Genomic DNA, 22,607 nt, shown 5'->3' with positions numbered 1-22,607 from the left:
GACGGGTAGAGAGACAGACGGGTAGAGAGACAGACGGGTAGAGAGACAGACGGATAGAGACACAGACGGGTAGAGAGACAGACGGGTAGAGAGACAGACGGGTAGAGAGACAGACGGGTAGAGACACAGACGGATAGAGAGACAGACGGGGAGAGAGACAGACGGGTAGAGAGACAGACGGGTAGAGAGACAGACGGGTAGAGAGACAGACGGGTAGAGAGACAGACGGGTAGAGAGACAGACGGGTAGAGAGACAGACGGGTAGAGAGACAGATGGGTAGAGAGAGACAGACGGGTAGAGAGAGACAGACGGGTAGAGAGACAGACGGGTAGAGAGACAGACGGGTAGAGAGACAGATGGGTAGAGAGACAGACGGGTAGAGAGACAGACGGGTAGAGAGACAGACGGGTAGAGAGACAGACGGGTAGAGAGAGACAGACAGGTAGAGAGAGACAGACAGGTAGAGAGACAGACGGGTAGAGAGACAGACGGGTAGAGAGACAGACGGATAGAGAGACAGACGGGTAGAGACACAGACGGGTAGAGAGACAGACGGGTAGAGACACAGACGGGTAGAGAGACAGACGGATAGAGAGACAGACGGGGAGAGAGACAGACGGGGAGAGAGACAGACGGGTAGAGAGACAGACGGGTAGAGAGACAGACGGGTAGAGAGACAGACGGGTAGAGAGAGACAGACGGGTAGAGAGACAGACGGATAGAGAGACAGACGGGTAGAGAGACAGACGGGTAGAGAGACAGACGGGTAGAGAGACAGATGGGTAGAGAGACAGACGGGGAGAGAGAGACAGACGGATAGAGAGACAGACGGGTAGAGAGATAGACGGGTACCTTTGTTCCAGAAGGAGTTGTTGTCGTCCTCCACCTCGTCGTGGTACTCAGTCGTCATGGCGATGTCTCCGTCTCCGTGAGGACGAACGTCTGACTGTCCAAACAGAGCGAGGTCATCGGCCCCCAGGGGACTTCGGACTGAAGGACACAGTTCACAGGGTGAGGGAGGGTTCTCCTGAGGGAGGGTTCTACTGAGGGAGGGTTCTCCTGAGGGAGAGGGAGGGTTCTACTGAAGGAGGGTTCTACTGAGGGAGGGTTCTCCTGATGGAGGGTTCTACTGAGAGAGGGTTCTCCTGAGGGAGGGTTCAACTGAGGGAGGGTTCTCCTGATGGAGGGTTCTACTGAGAAAGGGTTCTCCTGAGGGAGGGTTCTCCTGAGAGAGGGTTCTCCTGAGGGAGGGTTCTCCTGATAGAGGGTTCTCCTGAGGGAGGGTTCAACTGAGGGAGGGTTCTACTGAGGGAGGGTTCTACCTCAGAGAGGGTTCTCCTGAGAGGGTTCTACTGAGGGAGGGTTCTCCTGAGAGAGGGTTCTACTGAGAGAGGGTTCTCCTGAGGGAGGGTTCTACTGAGAGATGGTTCTACTGAGGGAGGGTTCTCCTGAGGGAGGGTTCTACTCAGAGAGGGTTCTCCTCAGAGAGGGTTCTCCTGAGAGAGGGTTCTACTGAGGGAGGGTTCTCCTGAGAGAGGGTTCTCCTGAGGGAGGGTTCTACTGAGGGGGGGTTCTATTGAGGGGGGGTTCTATTGAGGGAGGGTTCTCCTGAGGGAGGGTTCTACTGAGAGAGGGTTCTCCTGAGAGAGGGTTCTCCTGAGGGAGGGTTCTACTGAGGGGGGGTTCTATTGAGGGAGGGTTCTCCTGAGAGAGGGTTCTATTGAGGGAGGGTTCTATTGAGAGAGGGTTCTATATATGGGGTGTCCAGGATTAAATATGGGGTCACTTGGGGGCAGCTTGAGTGGCCGTGCTCCCCCTGGTGGTCGAGAGCGGTATCGCCCCGTTTAACTGTATTTATTCACGTTGCCGGGCAGAACAGAGACTGAGACTGAAGATCCTCAAGATGTAAATCCTGACTTTTAATCGTAATAATCCTGAGAGTCCAGAATGGATCCTGAGCCTGTGACGCACAGGTGTGTCTCGGCGTGGGGAGGTCAGAGGTCAGTGAGGTCATCATTGAAGTGGAGCAGCAGGGCGGGGCGGTGGCGGTCCCGGTCCAGCCTCAGGTGTTGCAGCTCGTGGTCCTGGTCCAGCACGAGGTTCTGGCTGAGCGTGCGGCTCATGTCCAGAGGCTTCTCGCCGTGTGTCCAGGTGTAGCTACAGGCGTGAGCGTTGTAGCGCAGGTAACGCTGCAGGATCTGAGCCAGCGTCTCCTCAGAACACACCTGAGGGGAACAGCACAACGTGGGAGGCTACCTGGACAGGGGAGGGTACCTGGACAGGGGAGGGTACCTGGACAGGGGAGGCTACCTGGACAGGGGAGGCTACCTGGACAGGGGAGGGTACCTGGACAGGGGAGGGTACCTGGACAGGGGAGGATACCTGGACAGGGGAGGCTACCTGGACAGGGGAGGGTACCTGGACAGGGGAGGGTACCTGGACAGGGGAGGATACCTGGACAGGGGAGGCTACCTGGACAGGGGAGGGTACCTGGAGCAGCTGCTCCTGTGAGGTCAGCGTGTTGATGACCCTGATCCACCTGGTCTTGGAGGTCAGCAGGCCCACCTGGTAGCGCTGGTCCCTCCACCACGGGGGGCCGGTGTCGGTGGCCCAGTCTGAGCGGGGGCCGGCGGGGGGTGTGTGCAGGAAGCGCCCCCTAGGGGTGTAGTACCTCACACAGGAAGTCAGTGGATCCACGTGTCTCTGGAGCTGAGGAGAGAGGACAGGTGAGCCGAGAGCTGCTCTCTGATTGGCTGCTCTGTTGGGTCAACGCTCACGTCTTTAGTGTCCGGGTCGAACCAACTGCTGACGTCCTGCCCCGCAGACGCCATGATGGGGACCAGCAGAGCGCCACCTGCAGGGGGACATGTATATATATTTATGTATATGTATATTTGTATATATGTATATATATATTTATGTATATATATACGTATATAAATATATACGTATATATATATGTAAATAAATATATATATTTATATATATATTTATATATAAACCTCCAGAGTGATCTGGTAACCTAGGTAACCTGAAGGGTTACAGTCGTGACGTCATCAGCTCACCTGCCGCGTGCTGCTCCATCAGCGGGGTGAGGTCGCTCACCGTGCCCAGGAACGAGAGCCACAGGTCGGCCGCCGTGTTGTGCGCGGACACCTCCGCGGGCGTGAAGTACCGGTGTGCCATGCTCACGCTCTCCGGTGTCTGCACCGGGACGCGGGGCTGCTGCTGTTGACACGTTGCTACGGCGACAGGCCACGAGGGGGCGGGGCTGATGACGTCACGTGCAGTGAGTTTAATGATTCATTAAATATCAGATATTGAATGTCAACAGGGATTGATTTGATTTTATAAATGGCCTTTAAACATTTTTGTATTCATATGTCACTCAATTTACTGAAAGAAATATTAAATATTCTTAAATAGATTTTTTCTTTTTTCGAATTATGGTCCAGCCCATGTGAGCGACCTCGATATATATACATACATGTATATATAATACATATATATTTAAATTAATATATATGTATATACATATATATGTATATATATATATATATTATATATACATATATGTATATATAATACATATATATTTAAGTTAATAATATATATGTATATATATTTATACATACATGTATATATACATTTAATATATATTTAATTTAATTACAAATACATTTTTAATAATCTCAATTGGTAATTATTGTTATTATCGAAATAATAACATTAGTTATGATCGTAGTAGTAATGATCTGAAGAAAGATAACCCCGCCCCTCCCTTGCCTGTCTGTCTGTCTGCCTGTCTGTCGCTCTCAGGAATGCTTCAGACGTGGCAGACTTTTCACGAACTTTCTCTGGCTCGATTCCACGAAACAACGGAGAAAAAACACCCCGCCCCCTCGGCTCCATTTGTCCTCCTCTGATTGGCTCGCAAGGAGCCGCTTCCGGGGCGTTGATTTGCTCGGTGAGCCCGTCATTCAAAGCTCCGGAGCTCCTCATAGGCCGACGCTCTAAATGTGAGCGGACGAGATCTTTTTCCTGTGTGGCTTCTGTTGACATCTCTTTGTCTCGCGAGAAGAGACGAGAAGTGGTGAAATCTCGGGAGTCCGACAGCGACGCAGCTGAAGAGGAGAGGAGCGCAGCGCCGTTACCACCTGAACTCAGCCGTTACTCCCTGCAGCCGCCATGTTGTCCGCTCGGCTCCTGCTGGCTGTCGTCTTCTTCCACAGCTCCGTGTTGGCCGACCAGCGCCGGCTCTCTCCAGGTAAGGCCGCTCCGGGGGGACCCTCACCCGGCGGGCGCTGCCCCCTGACCCCCCCCCCCCTCCGGGAAGGAGTGGGTTAACTTTAGTTAAGTGGTAACTAGTTAAATATGAACTAGCTAGCGAACTAATAACTAGTTAACCCCTAACCAACCCTCTAACTTGAACCTTGCTCTGTTCGCCCGACTCTAGATAGCAAAGAATCCGTAACTGTGATTTATTATAATGTATTAATAGTATAATATATTAATAATATAATAATGTATTTATAATATATTGATATAATTGTACACTATACAAATTATATAATTTGACAATAACCTACTTGTAAAGTGCCTTGCTCAAGGGCACTCCAACATGAACCATGAGCTACAGCCTTTAACTACATGTACCACTTCAACGAAATAATGTTGTTCTGTATCCTTGAGAATACTTCTTGTGAGTACTAGTACACACAGCTACTTAAGTAACTGGTGTGTGTGTGTGTGTGTGTGTGTGTGTGTGTGTGTGTGTGTGTGTGTGTGTGTGTGTGTGTGTGTGTGTGTGTGTGTGTGTGTGTGTGTGTGTGTGTGTGTAGAAAATCTGCTTGTGATCACCGCGGCAACGGAGGAGACTGATGGCTTCAATCGCTTCATGAGGACGGCCAAAGAGTTCAGCTACAATGTGAAGGTACACACTACAGCAGACATGGGCAAACTACGGCCCGCGGGCCACATCCGGCCCGTTAGGCTTTTTAATCCGGCCCGCCGAACTTGTCCAAATCGCAGCTTTGTTTACTTCCGGTGTGCGTTGGCGCGGAAAGTACTCGTCACACAAAACCCTTCACCATGATTTGTCAATCCGTTTGTCTGTCAACATTTTGCGAAAAAAAACAACCAATAAACACTCAGTAAATCACAAGGGACCCGCCCACCACACAGATGAGACTCATTGAGAAACAGCCCAGTGATTTTGGCGAGCAGCGCGGAGCCTGGAGGAGGAGCTGCAGAGCCACAGGAGGAACACGCAGCCAGAAGAGATCCACCTGGACCGGGTAAGAGTCTTTACATCGTTACGTGTCACGGTGTCCGTTAGATGTGCGCGGTGCTGACTAGTATTGTATTTTACAGAGAGGATTCACCAGCGCCTGCAGCTCCACCTGCAGCTCCACCTGCAGCTCCACCTGCAGCTCCACCTGCCCGGCCAGCAGAGAGGTCTCGTGCCCCGGAGGACCATGACACGATGACACGATGACATGATGTTATTATAGTGAAGCCATATTGTAAATAGTCTGTGCCAATAGTTGTGTTCTGTTTTCTATTTCTCAACATGTATATAATGTAGTTTTATTTATTTATTTATGTACAATACATATTTATTTGAAAAAAAAATATGTAATGGTCATTTTTTATTTGCACACACCCCATGAAGATTTATCTGCAATATGAAGTCATTTCTCAGTCCCATCTTTATCATTTTGGTGAATGTGTGACGGACCACATGATTTGTATTCAAAAAACGATAATAACAAATGTAGTTTTCCACATTTATTTACATGTATCTAGCATTGTATTCAGATATTTCACTGCTTTTGTGAACCTATGACCTTTGGTAAACCAATTTCAAACACCAATACAGTTCGTCCACATGATTAAAGAGGGGTTTCAGAAGAGATATGAAGAATTTTTAAAAATCGAACTTCAACTTTCAGCTTGAGGGCCATATTTTCTCTTTCCACTTGTACCTACGGACAATTGTGCCTCATTATATAGAGAGCTGAGACAATACGGCCATTATTTTGTGGGGTTTAAAACAATTAGAAATTATTGAGCTTGATTATTTCGTTGGGTAAAAATATGTTTTGAATGTTGAAAGTGATTCCATTGATCTTTTTCCAGTAAATGTCAATTTCTTTAACTTTGCACCTTCAATTGAAATGTATAAAAATCAGATGCAATCTCCAGGTTTAATAAATTACATTGCGTGTCCAAATGCTCCTGGCCCGGCCCCTCTGTCACATTTTAGAACCCATTGTGGCCCGCAGGTCAAAAAGTTTGCCCACCCCTGCACTACACACTACACACTGCTACACACTACACACTGCACTGTGAAGGTACACACTACACACTGCACTGTGAAGGTACACACTACACACTGCACTGTGAAGGTACACACTACACACGTAATATCCCTGAGCGGAGCCTGAACGCACCGTGGTGTCCCCGAGAGGAGCCTGAACGCATCGTGGTGTCCCCGAGCGGAGCTTGAACGCATCGTGGTGTCCCCGAGCGGAGCCTGAACGCATCGTGGTGTCCCAGAGCGGAGCTTGAACGCATCGTGGTGTCCCCGAGCGGAGCCTGAACGCATCGTGGTGTCCCCGAGCGGAGCCTGAACGCACCGTGGTGTCCCCGAGCGGAGCTTGAACGCATCGTGGTGTCCCCGAGCGGAGCCTGAACGCATCGTGGTGTCCCCGAGCGGAGCCTGAACGCATCGTGGTGTGTGTGCAGGTCCTGGGTCTGGGGGAGCAGTGGAAAGGTGGTGACGTGGCTCGGACCGTGGGTGGAGGTCAGAAGGTCAGATGGTTGAAGGCGGAGCTTCTCAAACACTCCGACAACAAGGACATGGTTGTCATGTTCGTGGACAGGTAACACCCACCTGTGTGTGTGTGTGTCATATAACACCTGTCCTCGTTTCTCTTTGTCACAGCTTTTCTTCATTCTCATGTTCTCTCTGTTGGTCCTTTGTTCTGTCTCCTCACCTCCCCGCACCTGTCATGATCTTTTATTGTGAAACTCCTCAGCTACGACGTGATCTTTTATTGTGAAACTCCTCAGCTACGACTTGATCTTTTATTGTGAAACTCCTCAGCTACGACGTGATCTTTTATTGTGAAACTCCTCAGCTACGACGTGATCTTTTATTGTGAAACTCCTCAGCTACGACGTGATCTTCGCCTCCGGCCCAGAGGAGCTGCTCTCCAAGTTCTCTGGTCTGGGCCACCGGGTGGTGTTCTCGGCGGAGGGGTTCTGCTGGCCCGACCAGAGGCTGGCCTCCAGATACCCAGAGGTGCATTCTGGGAAACGCTACCTTAACTCAGGAGGTGAGACCTCCTCTTAGACCCTAGAGGAACGTTAGGAACTATGGGAACACTTTATTTTAGTTCAATAACAAAGCTTATCTTTACTGAGATATAAGTGTGTGTGTGTGTGTGTGTGTGTGTGTGTGTGTGTGTGTGTGTGTGTGTGTGTGTGTGTGTGTGTGTGTGTGTGTGTGTGTGTGTGTGTGTGTGTGTGTGTGTGTGTGTGTGTGTGTGTGTGTGTGTGTGTGTGTGTGTGTGTGTGTGTGTGTTCAGGGTTCATGGGCTTTGCTTCAGACGTCAGTTCGATGGTCCAACAGTGGAAATACAAAGACAACGACGACGACCAGCTGTTCTACACCAAGATCTACCTGGACAAGAAGCAGAGGGTACCACTGAGGGGGGAGGAGCCTAGTGTGTCCTAGAGGAGAGGAGCTCAGTGTGTCCTAGAGGAGAGGAGCTCAGTGTGTCCTAGAGGAGAGGAGCTCAGTGTGTCCTAGAGGAGAGGAGCTCAGTGTATCCTAGAGGAGCTCAGTGTGTCCTAGAGGAGAGGAGCTCAGTGTGTCCTAGAGGAGAGGAGCTCAGTGTGTCCTAGAGGAGAGGAGCTCAGTGTGTCCTAGAGGAGAGGAGCCCAGTGTGTCCTAGAGGAGCTCAGTGTGTCCTAGAGGAGAGGAGCTCAGTGTGTCCTAGAGGAGCTCAGTGTGTCCTAGAGGAGAGGAGCTCAGTGTGTCCTAGAGGAGCTCAGTGTGTCCTAGAGGAGCTCAGTGTATCCTAGAGGAGAGGAGCTCAGTGTGTCCTAGAGGAGCTCAGTGTGTCCTAGAGGAGAGGAGCTCAGTGTGTCCTAGAGGAGCTCAGTGTGTCCTAGAGGAGAGGAGCTCAGTGTGTCCTAGAGGAGCTCAGTGTATCCTAGAGGAGAGGAGCTCAGTGTGTCCTAGAGGAGAGGAGCTCAGTGTATCCTAGAGGAGAGGAGCTCAGTGTGTCGTAAACCATCGATGATGATGATGATGACGATGTCTCTTCATCTCTTCAGGCCAACTTCAACATGACTCTCGACCATCGTTCCCAAATCTTCCAAAATCTGAATGGAGCTGTTGGTGAGAAACACACACACACCTAGTAACACACTCACATAACACACACACACACACACACATAGTAACACACACACACATAACACACACACACATAGTAACACACACACATAGTAACACACACACACATAAAACACACACACACACATAGTAACACACACACATAACACACACACACACACACACATAGTAACACACACATAACACACACACACACACATAGTAACACACACACACATAACACACACACACACATAGTAACACACACACATATAACACACACACACACACACACATAGTAACACACACACACATATAACACACATAGTAACACACACACACATAACACACACACACACACACATAAAACACACACACACACATAGTAACACACGCACACATGGTAACACACACACATAGTAACACACACACACACACATAGTAACACACACACATAATCACACACACACACACACACATATATACACATATAGTAACACACACATAGTATATATACACATAGTAACACACATATAGTAATATACATACACACACATATATAAACACACACACATAGTAACACACACACATATAATACACACACACATAGTAACACACACACACATATAAACACACACACACATACATAGTAACACACACACATAATACACACACACACACACACACATATAAAACACACACACACATAGTAAACACACATAGTAACACACACACACATATAGTAATATACACACATAGTAACACACACACATAGTAACACACTATATAATACACACACACACATATATGTACACACACACACGTATATACACACACACACACACATACATGTATGTACACACACACACACATAGTAACACACATATAGTAACACACGACACATGGTAACACACACATAGTAACACACACACACATATAGTAACACACATAATCACACACACACACACATATAGTAACACACACACATACACATACACACACATAGTAACACACACATATAATACACACATAGTAATACACATATAGTAACACACACACATAGTAACACACACACATAATCACACACACACATAGTAACACATAATACATTATACACACACACATATAGTAATACACATAGTAACACACACATAGTAACACACACACATAATAACACACACACACATAGTAATACACACACATATAGTAATATATAGTAACACACACACCTAGTAACACACACACATAATCACACACACATATAATACACATAATTTAGTAATACACACATAGTAACACACACATAGTAACATACACAATTTAGTAACACACACACACATAACACACACACACACACACATAGTAACACACACACACACATAGTAACACACACACATAGTAACACACACACACACATAGTAACACACACACACACATAACACACACACATAGTAACACACACACACAAAGTAACACTCATAGTAACACACACACATAGTAACACACACACACCTAGTAACACACTCACATAACACACACACACACACACATAGTAACACACACACATAGTAACACACACACACATAGTAACACACACACATAGTAACACACACACATAATCACACACACACACATAGTAACACACACATAACACACACACACACACATAGTAACACACATAGTAACACACACACACATAGTAACACATAGTAACACACACACACATAGTAACACACACACACATAATCACACACACACACATAACACACACACACATAATCACACACACACACACACATAGTAACACACATAACACACACATAACACACACACACATAGTAACACACACATAGTAACACACATAGTAACACACACACACACATAGTAACACACACACATAGTAACACACACACACACATAGTAACACACACACATAGTAACACACACACATAGTAACACACACACCTAGTAACACACACACATAGTAACACACACACACACATAACACACACACATAGTAACACACACACACAAAGTAACACTCATAGTAACACACACACACATAACACACACATAGTAACACACACACACAAAGTAACACTCATAGTAACACACACACACACACATAGTAACACACACACACACATAGTAACACACACATAGTAACACACACACATAGTAACACACACACATAACACACACATAACACACACACATAGTAACACACACACATAATCACACAAACACAAAGTAACACACACACACACACACACATAATCACACAAACACAAAGTAACACACACACATAATCACACACACACATAGTAACACACACACAGACACCATGTGTGTGTGTTGATGAGCATTCTGTCCATCAGAGGAAGTGGTGCTGAAGTTTGAGAGGTCAAGGGTCAGAGCCAGGAACGTCGCCTACGACTCACTTCCTGTCATCATCCACGGCAACGGCCCCACCAAGGTAGGCCCAATGGACGCCTCCGTGTTGTTGTTGTTGTTGTGTACAGGCTGCCATGACAACCGTGTCCTCCGCCTGCAGCTGCAGCTCAACTACCTGGGGAACTACGTCCCCTCAGCCTGGACCTTCGAGGACGGCTGTGGGGTCTGCGAGGACCAGCTGCTGGACTACAGCCACGCCCCGGTAGGCTCCGCCTCCTCTGGGCTCCGGGCCCCCCCCCAGCGCTGACGTGTGTGTGTGTGTGTGTGTGTGTGTGTAGGACCAGGACATGCCCCTGGTCTACGTTGCTGTCTTCATCGAGCATTCGACTCCCTTCATGGACGAGTTCCTGGAGCGGCTGACCACACTCAACTACCCGCCGCAGAGGCTCCGCCTCTTCATCCACAACAACGTACGACCCGCTGGGCTCTGACCCCTTTGGTTCTGACCCGCTGGGCTCTGACCCGTTTGGTTCTGACCCGTTGGGTTCTGACCCGTTTGGCTCTGACCCCTTTGGTTCTGACCCGTTTGGCTCTGACCCGTTGGGTTCTGACCCGTCTCCTCTCCCCGTGGTCAGGTGGTGTACCACGAGCTCCACATCCAGAGGTTCTGGGAGCGTCACAGAGCCCGGTTCCCCGAGGCCGTGCTGGTGGGCCCAGAGGAGAACCTGCAGGAGAACCAGGCCAGAACCATGGCTGTGTGAGTGGACCGACCCACATCAGAACCAGAACCCGACGTGGACCACATTCATAGAGTGTGTGTGTGTGTGTGTGTGTGTGTGCAGTGAGGCGTGTAAGAAGGACCCTCAGTGTGATTACTACTTCAGCATCGACTCTGACGTGGCCCTCACCAACCGGGACACGCTGAGGACCCTCATCCAGGAGAACAAGTACCCTTACCTACACCCTACCCACTAGCACCCTTACAGACACCCTACCCACTAGCACCCTTACATACACCCTACCCACTAGCACCCTTACAGACACCCTACCCACTAGCACCCTTACAGACACCCTACCCACTAGCACCCTTACATACACCCTACCCACTAGCACCCTTACCTACACCCTACCCACTAGCACCCTTACCTACACCCTACCCACTAGCACCCTTACAGACACCCTACCCACTAGCACCCTTACATACACCCTACCCACTAGCACCCTTACCTACACCCTACCCACTAGCACCCTTACAGGCACCCTACCCACTGGCACCCTTACCTACACCCTACCCACTAGCACCCTTACCTACACCCTACCCACTAGCACCCTTACAGACACCCTACCCACTAGCACCCTTACATACACCCTACCCACTAGCACCCTTACCTACACCCTACCCACTAGCACCCTTACCTACACCCTACCCACTAGCACCCTTACAGACACCCTACCCACTAGCACCCTTACATACACCCTACCCACTAGCACCCTTACCTACACCCTACCCACTAGCACCCTTACAGACACCCTACCCACTAGCACCCTTACCTACACCCTACCCACTAGCACCCTTACCTACACCCTACCCACTAGCACCCTTACCTACACCCCACCCACTAGCACCCTTACCTACACCCTACCCACTAGCACCCTTACCTACACCCTACCCACTAGCACCCTTACCTACACCCTACCCACTAGCACCCTTACCTACACCCTACCCACTAGCACCCTTACCTACACCCTACCCACTGGCACCCTTACATACACCCTACCCACTAGCACCCTTACCTACACCCTACCCACTAGCACCCTTACATACACCCTACCCACTGGCACCCTTACATACACCCTACCCACTAGCACCCTTACCTACACCCTACCCACTAGCACCCATACATACACCCTACCCACTAGCACCCTTACCTACACCCTACCCACTAGCACCCTTACCTACACCCTACCCACTAGCACCCTTACCTACACCCCACCCACTAGCACCCTTACCTACACCCTACCCACTAGCACCCTTACCTACACCCTACCCACTAGCACCCTTACATACACCCTACCCACTGGCACCCTTAACTACACCCTACCCACTAGCACCCTTACCTACACCCTACCCACTGGCACCCTTACCTACACCCTACCCACTGGCACCCTTACATACACCCTACCCACTAGCACCCTTACCTACACCCTACCCACTAGCACCCTTACATACACCCTACCCACTGGCACCCTTACAGACACCCTACCCACTAGCACCCTTACCTACACCCTACCCACTAGCACCCTTACATACACCCTACCCACTGGCACCCTTACATACACCCTACCCACTGGCACCCTTACAGACACCCTACCCACTAGCACCCTTACCTACACCCTACCCACTGGCACCCTTACATACACCCTACCCACTAGCACCCTTACATACACCCTACCCACTAGCACCCTTACATACACCCTAATGCTGACCTCTCTCTGGTGACCTCTGACCCCGTGGTGACCTCTCTCTCTCTGGTGACCTCCGACCCCGTGGTGACCTCTCTCTGGTGGTGACCTCTCTCTGTGGTGACCTCTGACCCAGTGGTGACCTCTCTCTCTGTGGTGACCTCTGACCCCGTGGTGACCTCTCTCTCTGTGGTGACCTCTGACCCCGTGGTGACCTCTCTGTGGTGACCTCTGACCCCGTGGTGACCTCTCTCTCTGTGGTGACCTCTGACCCTGTGGTGACCTCTCTCTGTGGTGACCTCTGACCCCGTGGTGACCTCTCTCTCTGTGGTGACCTCTGACCTCTGTGGTGACCTCTGACCCTGTGGTGACCTCTCTCTGTGGTGACCTCTGACCCTGTGGTGACCTCTCTCTGTGGTGACCTCTGACCCCGTGGTGACCTCTCTCTCTGTGGTGACCTCTGACCCCGTGGTGACCTCTCTCTGTGGTGACCTCTGACCCCGTGGTGACCTCTCTCTCTGTGGTGACCTCTGACCCCGTGGTGACCGCTCTCCCTCAGGTCAGTCGTGGCCCCCATGCTGTCCCGCCACGGGAAGCTGTGGAGTAACTTCTGGGGCGCTCTGAGTCCTGAAGGGTTCTACTCGCGCTCCGAGGACTACATCGAGATCGTCCAGGCCAAGAGGACGTGAGTCTCCAGAGGACGGCTCGTCCCCCAGGGGCCAGGTGTGCCCTCAGGTGACTGATCACTGTGTGTGTGTGTGTGTGTGTAGGGGCCTCTGGAACGTGCCCTACATCACGCAGGCCTACCTGATCCGGGGCCGCGTGCTGCGGGCCCAGCTGGCCCAGGTGAGCCTCTACGTGGACGAGGGCCAGGACCCCGACATGGTGTTCTGCAGGAGCATCAGGGACCAGGTGAGACAGGTGTCCTCTTGTCTGTCTCCACAGGTGTCATCACGTCTTGTCTTCTTGTCTTCATGTCTCCTTGTCTTCATGTCCTCTTGTCTTCATGTCCTCATGTCTTCTTGTCCTCATGTCTCCTTGTCCTCATGTCTCATTGTCCTCATGTCTCCTTGTCCTCATGTCTTCTTGTCTTCATGTCCTCTTGTCTTCATGTCTCCATGTCTTCTTGTCCTCATGTCTTCATGTCCTCTTGTCTCCATGTCTTCTTGTCCTCATGTCTTCTTGTCTTCATGTCCTCTTGTCTTCATGTCTCCATGTCTTCTTGTCCTCATGTCTTCATGTCCTATTGTCTCCATGTCTTCTTGTCCTCGTGTCTTCTTGTCTCCATGTCTTCTTGTCTTCATGTCTCCATGTCTTCTTGTCCTCATGTCTTCTTGTCCTCATGTCTTCATGTCTCCGTGTCTTCATGTCTCCATGTCTTCTTGTCTCCATGTCTTCATGTCCTCATGTCTTCATGTCTCCATGTCTTCATGTCTTCATGTCCTCTTGTCTTCATGTCCTCTTGTCTTCATGTCTTCTTGTCCTCATGTAATCATGTCTTCTTGTCTTCATGTCTCCTTGTCTTCATGTCCTCATGTCTCCTTGTCCTCTTGTCTCCTTGTCTTCATGTCCTCATGTCTTCATGTCCTCTTGTCTCCATGTCTTCTTGTCTTGATGTCTTCTTGTCTTCATGTCCTCTTGTCTTCATGTCTTCTTGTCTTCATGTCCTCATGTCTCCTTGTCTTCATGTCTCCATGTCTTCTTGTCTTCATGTCCTCTTGTCTCCATGTCTTCTTGTCTCCATGTCTTCTTGTCCTCATGTCTCCATGTCTTCATGTCTTCATGTCTCCATGTCTTCTTGTCTTCGTGTCCTCATGTCTTCATGTCTCCGTGTCTTCATGTCCTCTTGTCTTCATGTCTTCTTGTCCTCATGTCTTCTTGTCCTCATGTCTCCTTGTCTTCATGTCTCCTTGTCTTCATGTCCTCATGTCTTCGTGTCTTCTTGTCTCCTTGTCGTCATGTCTTCTTGTCTTCATGTCCTATTGTCTCCATGTCTTCTTGTCTCCATGTCTTCTTGTCCTCATGTCTTCTTGTCTTGATGTATTCATGTCCTCTTGTCTTCATGTCCTCATGTCTTCTTGTCTCCATGTCTTCTTGTCTTCATGTCTCCGTGTCTTCATGTCTCCATGTCTTCTTGTCTCCATGTCCTCTTGTCTTCATGTCCTCATGTCTCCATGTCTTCATGTCTCCTTGTCTTCATGTCTTCTTGTCTTCATGTCTCCATGTCTTCTTGTCCTCATGTCTCCTTGTCCTCATGTCTTCATGTCTTCTTGTCCTCATGTCTTCATGTCTCCTTGTCTTCATGTCCTCATGTCTTTATGTCTCCATGTCTTCATGTCCTCTTGTCTTCCTGTCTCCATGTCTTCATGTCTCCTTGTCTTCATGTCCTCATGTCTTCGTGTCTTCTTGTCTTCATGTCTCCTTGTCTTCATGTCCTCATGTCTTCATGTCCTCTTGTCTCCATGTCTTCTTGTCCTCATGTCTTCTTGTCTTGATGTCTTCTTGTCCTCTTGTCTTCATGTCCTCTTGTCTCCATGTCTTCTTGTCTCCATGTCTTCTTGTCCTCATGTCTTCTTGTCTTGATGTCTTGATGTCTTCTTGTCTTCATGTCTCCATGTCCTCTTGTCTTCACGTCTTCATGTCTTCATGTCTCCATGTCTTCATGTCTTCTTGTCCTCTTGTCTTCATGTCTCCATGTCTTCTTGTCTTCATGTCTCCATGTCTTCATGTCCTCATGTCTTCATGTCTCCATGTCTTCATGTCTCCGTGTCTTCATGTCTCCATGTCATCGTGTCTCCATGTCTTCATGTCCTCATGTCTTCTTGTTACCATGTCTTCATGTCTCCATGTCTTCTAGTCTTCGTGTCCTCATGTCATCGTGTCTCCGTGTCTTCATGTCTCCGTGTCTTCATGTCTTCATGTCTTCTTGTCCTCTTGTCTTCATGTCTTCTTGTCCTCATGTCTCCTTGTCTTCATGTCTTCTTGTCCTCATGTCTTCATGTCCTCTTGTCTCCATGTCTTCTTGTCTTCATGTCCTCTTGTCTTCATGTCTTCTTGTCCTCATGTCTCCTTGTCTTCATGTCTCCTTGTCTTCATGTCCTCATGTCTTCTTGTCTTCATGTCTTCATGGCCTCATGTCTTCATGTCCTCATGTCTTCATGTCTTCTTGTCTGTCTCTACAGGGCGTCTTCATGTTCGTGTCTAACCGGGACGAGTTTGGCCGCCTGGTGGCGTCGGCCAGCTACAACACGTCCAGACTGCACCCCGACATGTGGCAGATCTTTGACAACCCGCTGGTGAGGAGGAGGAGGAGGAGGAGGAGGAGGAGGAGGAGGAGGAGGAGGAGGAGGAGGAGGAGGAGACACTGACTGTGTGTGTGTGTGTGTGTGTGCAGGACTGGAGAGAGAAGTACATCAGTGAAGACTACGCCAAGATCTTTGAGGATGAGAAGAACCTCGTGGAGCAGGTAAAACTCACCCCTGTCTCTTACCTGTCTCACCCCATCTCTCACCTGTCTCACCCCGTCTCACCTGTCTCACCCCGTCTCACCCGTCTCTCACCTGTCTCACCCCGTCTCACCTGTCTCTCAGCCCTGTCCAGATGTTTACTGGTTCCCTGCCTTCTCTGAGAAGATGTGTGACCACCTGGTGGAGACCATGGAGCACAATGGCCAGTGGTCAGGAGGAGCTCACAAGGTACCTGTCTGTGTGTCAGGTGACCTGTCTGTGTGTCAGGTGACCTGTCTGTATGGCAGGTGACCTGCCTGGGTGAGGAGACAGGAAGTGAGTCACCGATGATGTCATCTTCCTGTCTCTGTGTGTGTGTGAGCAGGACGAGCGTCTGGCCGGTGGCTATGAGAGCGTCCCCACCGTTGATATCCACATGAGTCAGATCAGCTTTGAGAAGGAGTGGCTGAAGTTCCTCAAGGAATACATCGTCCCCGTCACGGAGAGGCTGTACCCAGGCTACTACCCCAAGGTACCAGAACCACAGACACTACAACCACAGACACCACCCCAAGGTACCAGAACCACAGACACTAGACACCACCCCAAGGTACCAGAACCACAGACACTAGACACCACCCCAAGGTACTACTACAGACACTACCCCAAGGTACCAGAACCACAGACACTACAACCACAGACACCACCCCAAGGTACCAGAACCACAGACACTAGACACCACCCCAAGGTACTACTACAGACACTACCCCAAGGTACCAGAACCACAGACACTACAACCACAGACACCACCCCAAGGTACTAGAACCACAGACACTAGACACCACCCCAAGGTACTAGAACCACAGACACTAGACACCACCCCAAGGTACTAGAACCACAGACACTAGACACCACCCCAAGGTACTACTACAGACACTATCCCAAGGTACCAGAACCATAGACACTACAACCACAGACACCACCCCAAGGTACTAGAACCACAGACACTAGACACCACCCCAAGGTACTACTACAGACACTACCCCAAGGTACCAGAACCACAGACACTACAACCACAGACACCACCCCAAGGTACCAGAACCACAGACACTAGACACCACCCCAAGGTACCAGAACCACAGACACTGCCCCAAGGTACCAGAACCACAGACACTACATACACTACCCCAAGGTACCAGAACCACAGACGCCACAGACACTACCCCAAGGTACCAGAACCACAGACGCCACAGACACTACCCCAAGGTACCAGAACCACAGACACTACCCCAAGGTACTACCACAGACACTGCCCCAAGGTACCAGAACCACAGACACTACAGACACTACCCCAAGGTACCAGAACCACAGACACTACCCCAAGGTACCAGAACCACAGACACTACCCCAAGGTACCAGAACCACAGACACTACCCCAAGGTACTACCACAGACACTACAGACACTACCCCAAGGTACCAGAACCACAGACACTACCCCAAGGTACCAGAACCACATACACTACCCCATGGTACTAGAACCACATACACTACCCCATGGTACCAGAACCACAGACACTACCCCAAGGTACTACAACCACAGACACTACCCCAAGGTACTACAACCACAGACACTACCCCCAAGGTACTACAACCACAGACACTACCCCAAGGTACTACAACCACAGACACTACCCCAAGGTACTACAACCACAGACACTACCCCATGGTACCAGAACCACATACACTACCCCATGGTACTAGAACCACATACACTACCCCATGGTACCAGAACCACATACACTACCCCATGGTACTAGAACCACATACACTACCCCATGGTACCAGAACCACATACACTACCCCATGGTACTAGAACCACAGACACTACCCCATGGTACCAGAACCACATACACTACCCCATGGTACTAGAACCACAGACACTACCCCATGGTACTAGAACCACAGACACTACCCCATGGTACCAGAACCACATACACTACCCCATGGTACTAGAACCACAGACACTACCCCATGGTACTAGAACCACAGACACTACCCCATGGTACCAGAACCACATACACTACCCCATGGTACCAGAACCACATACACTACCCCATGGTACTAGAACCACAGACACTACCCCATGGTACTAGAACCACAGACACTACCCCATGGTACTAGAACCACATACACTACCCCATGGTACCAGAACCACATACACTACCCCATGGTACCAGAACCACATACACTACCCCATGGTACTAGAACCACATACACTACCCCATGGTACTAGAACCACAGACACTACCCCATGGTACCAGAACCACATACACTACCCCATGGTACTAGAACCACATACACTACCCCATGGTACCAGAACCACATACACTACCCCATGGTACCAGAACCACAGACACTACCCCAAGGTACTACAACCACAGACACTACCCCATGGTACTAGAACCACAGACACTACCCCATGGTACCAGAACCACAGACACTACCCCATGGTACCAGAACCACATACACTACCCCATTGTACTAGAACCACAGACACTACCCCATGGTACTAGAACCACAGACACTACCCCATGGTACCAGAACCACATACACTACCCCATGGTACTAGAACCACAGACACTACCCCATGGCACCAGAACCACAGACACTACCCCAAGGTACTAGAACCACAGACACTACCCCATGGTACCAGAACCACAGACACTACCCCATGGTACCAGAACCACAGACACTACCCCAAGGTACCAGAACCACAGACACTACCCCAAGGTACTACAACCACAGACACTACCCCAAGGTACTACAACCACATACACTACCCCAAGGTACTACAACCACAGACACTACCCCAAGGTACCAGAACCACAGACACAACCCAAGGTACCAGAACCACAGACACTACCCCATGGTACCAGAACCACATACACTACCCCATGGTACTAGAACCACAGACACTACCCCATGGTACTAGAACCACAGACACTACCCCATGGTACCAGAACCACATACACTACCCCATGGTACTAGAACCACATACACTACCCCATGGTACCAGAACCACATACACTACCCCATGGTACCAGAACCACAGACACTACCCCAAGGTACTACAACCACAGACACTACCCCAAGGTACTACAACCACAGACACTACCCCATGGTACCAGAACCACAGACACTACCCCACGGTACCAGAACCACAGACACTACCCCAAGGTACTAGAACCACAGACACTACCCCATGGTACCAGAACCACAGACACTACCCCATGGTACTAGAACCACATACACTACCCCATGGTACTAGAACCACATACACTACCCCATGGTACTAGAACACAGACACTACCCCATGGTACCAGAACCACAGACACTACCCCATGGTACTAGAACCACATACACTACCCCATGGTACTAGAACCACATACACTACCCCATGGTACCAGAACCACAGACACTACCCCAAGGTACCAGAACCACAGACACTACCCCATGATACTAGAACCACAGACACTACCCCAAGGTACCAGAACCACAGACACTACCCCATGGTACCAGAACCACAGACACTACCCCAAGGTACCAGAACCACAGACACTACCCCATGATACTAGAACCACAGACACTACCCCATGGTACCAGAACCACAGACACTACCCCATGGTACCAGAACCACATACACTACCCCAAGGTACCAGAACCACAGACACTACCCCAAGGTACTAGAACCACATACACTACCCCATGGTACCAGAACCACAGACACTACCCCACGGTACCAGAACCACAGACACTACCCCAAGGTACCAGAACCACAGACACTACCCCATGGTACTACAACCACAGACACTACCCCAAGGTACTACAACCACAGACACTACCCCATGGTACCAGAACCACAGACACTACCCCACAGTACCAGAACCACAGACACTACCCCATGGTACTACAACCACAGACACTACCCCAAGGTACTACAACCACAGACACTACCCCAAGGTACTACAACCACAGACACTACCCCAAGGTACCAGAACCACAGACACTACATACACTACCCCAAGGTACTAGAACCACAGACACTACCCCATGGTACCAGAACCACAGACACTACCCCACGGTACCAGAACCACAGACACTACCCCAAGGTACCAGAACCACAGACACTACCCCATGGTACTACAACCACAGACACTACCCCAAGGTACTACAACCACAGACACTACCCCAAGGTACTACAACCACAGACACTACCCCAAGGTACTAGAACCACAGACACTACCCCAAGGTACTACAACCACAGACACTACCCCAAGGTACATGGCCCTGTGCTTCTCTTTTCCTTCCACCTCTCACGGTGTGTAACATGACACCGTCACCCTTCCCCCCCGGTGGGAGGAGCTACAGCTCCACCTGCACATCAGCAGGAACCTCCACCCACACTCACACACCACCAGCACAGCAGGGAGATGTGTCGGGGTCGCGCGTCTTCCCCAAGGACACCACGCCGCGGGCTAGCGAGCCGGGGGTTGACCTCCGACCCCGTGACCTCCTCTCCTCTGTGCAGGCCCAGGCCATCATGAACTTCGTGGTGCGCTACCGTCCCGACGAGCAGCCGTCTCTGCGGCCGCACCACGACTCCTCCACCTTCACCATCAACATCGCCCTGAACAGTAAAGACGTCGACTACGAGGTACACACACACACACACACACACACACACTCACGAACGATCCAGCGCCAGCGTGCAGCAGACTGACGCTGTATCTGCCTCAGGGGGGGGGCTGCCGGTTCCTGCGTTACGACTGTCAGGTGGAGTCTCCGAGGAAGGGCTGGTCCTTCATGCACCCGGGCCGCCTGACCCACTACCACGAGGGCCTGCCCACCACCAGAGGGACCCGCTACATCATGGTGTCATTCGTAGACCCCTAGCAACACTGTGTGTGTGTGTGTGTGTGTGTGTGTGTGTGTGTGTGTGTGTGTGTGTGTGTGTCGACCTCATCACAATGGAGACAGACGGGACAGAAATAGACGTGATGAACTTGAATGCATCGTCTCCATGTTTTCCTCCCTGACTTCTGAGGTCTTGTTTCCGATTGGATGATCCACATCTACGACATTTCAAAATAAGAGCTCGTTGAGGCTAAGCTCACGAGTCTTCACGCTGCCTTATCTTCTGGAGCTGAACACACTCCGTCAGCACTGAGCCGGACCTCCAGGACCACCAGCTCCTCTGGTCCGTTTCTGACCAAGTTGGACAAACTTGTTATTTGAAGGCACGTCGTCAGGGGGCTGGAGCGCCACAGTCACACATCTAAGATATATATATATATATATTAAGAATTCAGAGGAGTCAAGTGTGTGAATGGAGTTTTAAGGAGGTGAAACTGTTTCTGGGAAAACACTCGAGGCCTTTTTTATATTTCTATGTTTTATTCTTCATTGTTTAGTGTTTTAAATCATGTCTTTGGAGTATTTTTCTATCGTGGTGAGTCACGGACAGACTCTGAGTCTTCGTCTCTGGCTTTGTATAAACTGCGTTAAATTATTTGACTGAACGAATAAAGTTTTGAGATTTGAATTCCTTCACTGTGTTACTGACGACTTATTGGCTTATAATGTTTATTGGTTATTTATCAGTGAGAATAAAACCTCGGAATACGTCCTCACACCAATAACCTGTGATTAAAGTATTGATTTCAGTTTCCTCAGGAACAAAAGTCAAAGTATTAAAAGGATTTATTCAAACTAAAACTCAGTTTTAAACTGAAATGAATAAGAAGTTAATTTAATTAATTATTCTGCTCATTGAAGTGATGAAAGTGTAAATACTTATTGCTAATCCGCTGCAAGGTTCACTCAATAAAACAT

The 22,607-nt window shown here is 49.7% G+C and overlaps 3 protein-coding genes across 3 annotated transcripts in view; 1 reads left to right on the top strand and 2 right to left on the bottom strand.

The window, feature by feature from the left end:
• asgr1a (asialoglycoprotein receptor 1a) overlaps positions 1 to 963 on the bottom strand; it is an 8,063-nt gene extending 7,100 nt beyond the window's left edge. The window contains exon 1 of the mRNA XM_056443171.1: positions 854 to 963. Within this exon, the coding sequence (XP_056299146.1) occupies positions 854 to 911 (58 nt within the window). The 5' untranslated portion in view covers positions 912 to 963. The remainder of the gene's footprint in view (positions 1 to 853) is intronic.
• Positions 964 to 1,901: 938 nt separating this feature from the next.
• On the bottom strand, positions 1,902 to 3,285 carry LOC130212053 (cytochrome b5 domain-containing protein 1). Its single transcript, XM_056443174.1, has 4 exons — positions 3,067 to 3,285; positions 2,779 to 2,855; positions 2,492 to 2,710; positions 1,902 to 2,226 (listed from the first exon to the last, which is right to left on the bottom strand). The coding sequence occupies exons 1-4, from the start codon at positions 3,185 to 3,187 to the stop codon at positions 1,996 to 1,998; spliced, it is 648 nt and encodes a 215-aa protein (XP_056299149.1). The 5' UTR covers positions 3,188 to 3,285; the 3' UTR covers positions 1,902 to 1,995.
• A 786-nt stretch (positions 3,286 to 4,071) lies between these two features.
• Positions 4,072 to 22,323, top strand: plod3 (procollagen-lysine, 2-oxoglutarate 5-dioxygenase 3). Its single transcript, XM_056443154.1, has 19 exons — positions 4,072 to 4,268; positions 4,843 to 4,934; positions 6,752 to 6,888; positions 7,181 to 7,344; positions 7,597 to 7,709; positions 8,351 to 8,414; positions 10,790 to 10,887; positions 10,966 to 11,067; positions 11,144 to 11,275; positions 11,441 to 11,562; positions 11,648 to 11,752; positions 13,828 to 13,953; positions 14,039 to 14,180; positions 16,451 to 16,564; positions 16,663 to 16,734; positions 16,859 to 16,963; positions 17,100 to 17,246; positions 21,304 to 21,429; positions 21,513 to 22,323. Exons 1-19 carry the CDS (start codon positions 4,190 to 4,192, stop codon positions 21,666 to 21,668), a joined length of 2,196 nt encoding a protein of 731 aa, XP_056299129.1. The 5' UTR covers positions 4,072 to 4,189; the 3' UTR covers positions 21,669 to 22,323.
• The last annotated feature ends 284 nt before the right edge of the window (positions 22,324 to 22,607 follow it).

This window comes from Pseudoliparis swirei, chromosome 21, assembly GCF_029220125.1.
Source record: "Pseudoliparis swirei isolate HS2019 ecotype Mariana Trench chromosome 21, NWPU_hadal_v1, whole genome shotgun sequence".
Taxonomy (NCBI): domain Eukaryota; kingdom Metazoa; phylum Chordata; class Actinopteri; order Perciformes; family Liparidae; genus Pseudoliparis; species Pseudoliparis swirei.
Note: the sequence above shows the minus strand (reverse complement) of the source record. Positions and strands in the feature narration are given on the sequence as shown.

What these genes read in the sequence shown, in the direction of transcription:
- LOC130212053 (XM_056443174.1), bottom strand. Translation starts at nt 3,187, where the DNA reads ATGGCACACCGGTACTTCACGCCCGCGGAGGTGTCCGCGCACAACACG. An exon ending in GATGGAGCAGCACGCGGCAG is followed by an intron (nt 2,856 to 3,066) that starts GTGAGCTGATGA and finishes GTCCCCCTGCAG; the next exon opens with GTGGCGCTCTGCTGGTCCCC. An exon ending in TCGACCCGGACACTAAAGAC is followed by an intron (nt 2,711 to 2,778) that starts GTGAGCGTTGAC and finishes CTCTCTCCTCAG; the next exon opens with CTCCAGAGACACGTGGATCC.
- plod3 (XM_056443154.1), top strand. Translation starts at nt 4,190, where the DNA reads ATGTTGTCCGCTCGGCTCCTGCTGGCTGTCGTCTTCTTCCACAGCTCC. An exon ending in TGGACTACAGCCACGCCCCG is followed by an intron (nt 11,068 to 11,143) that starts GTAGGCTCCGCC and finishes GTGTGTGTGTAG; the next exon opens with GACCAGGACATGCCCCTGGT. An exon ending in ACCCAGGCTACTACCCCAAG is followed by an intron (nt 17,247 to 21,303) that starts GTACCAGAACCA and finishes TCCTCTGTGCAG; the next exon opens with GCCCAGGCCATCATGAACTT.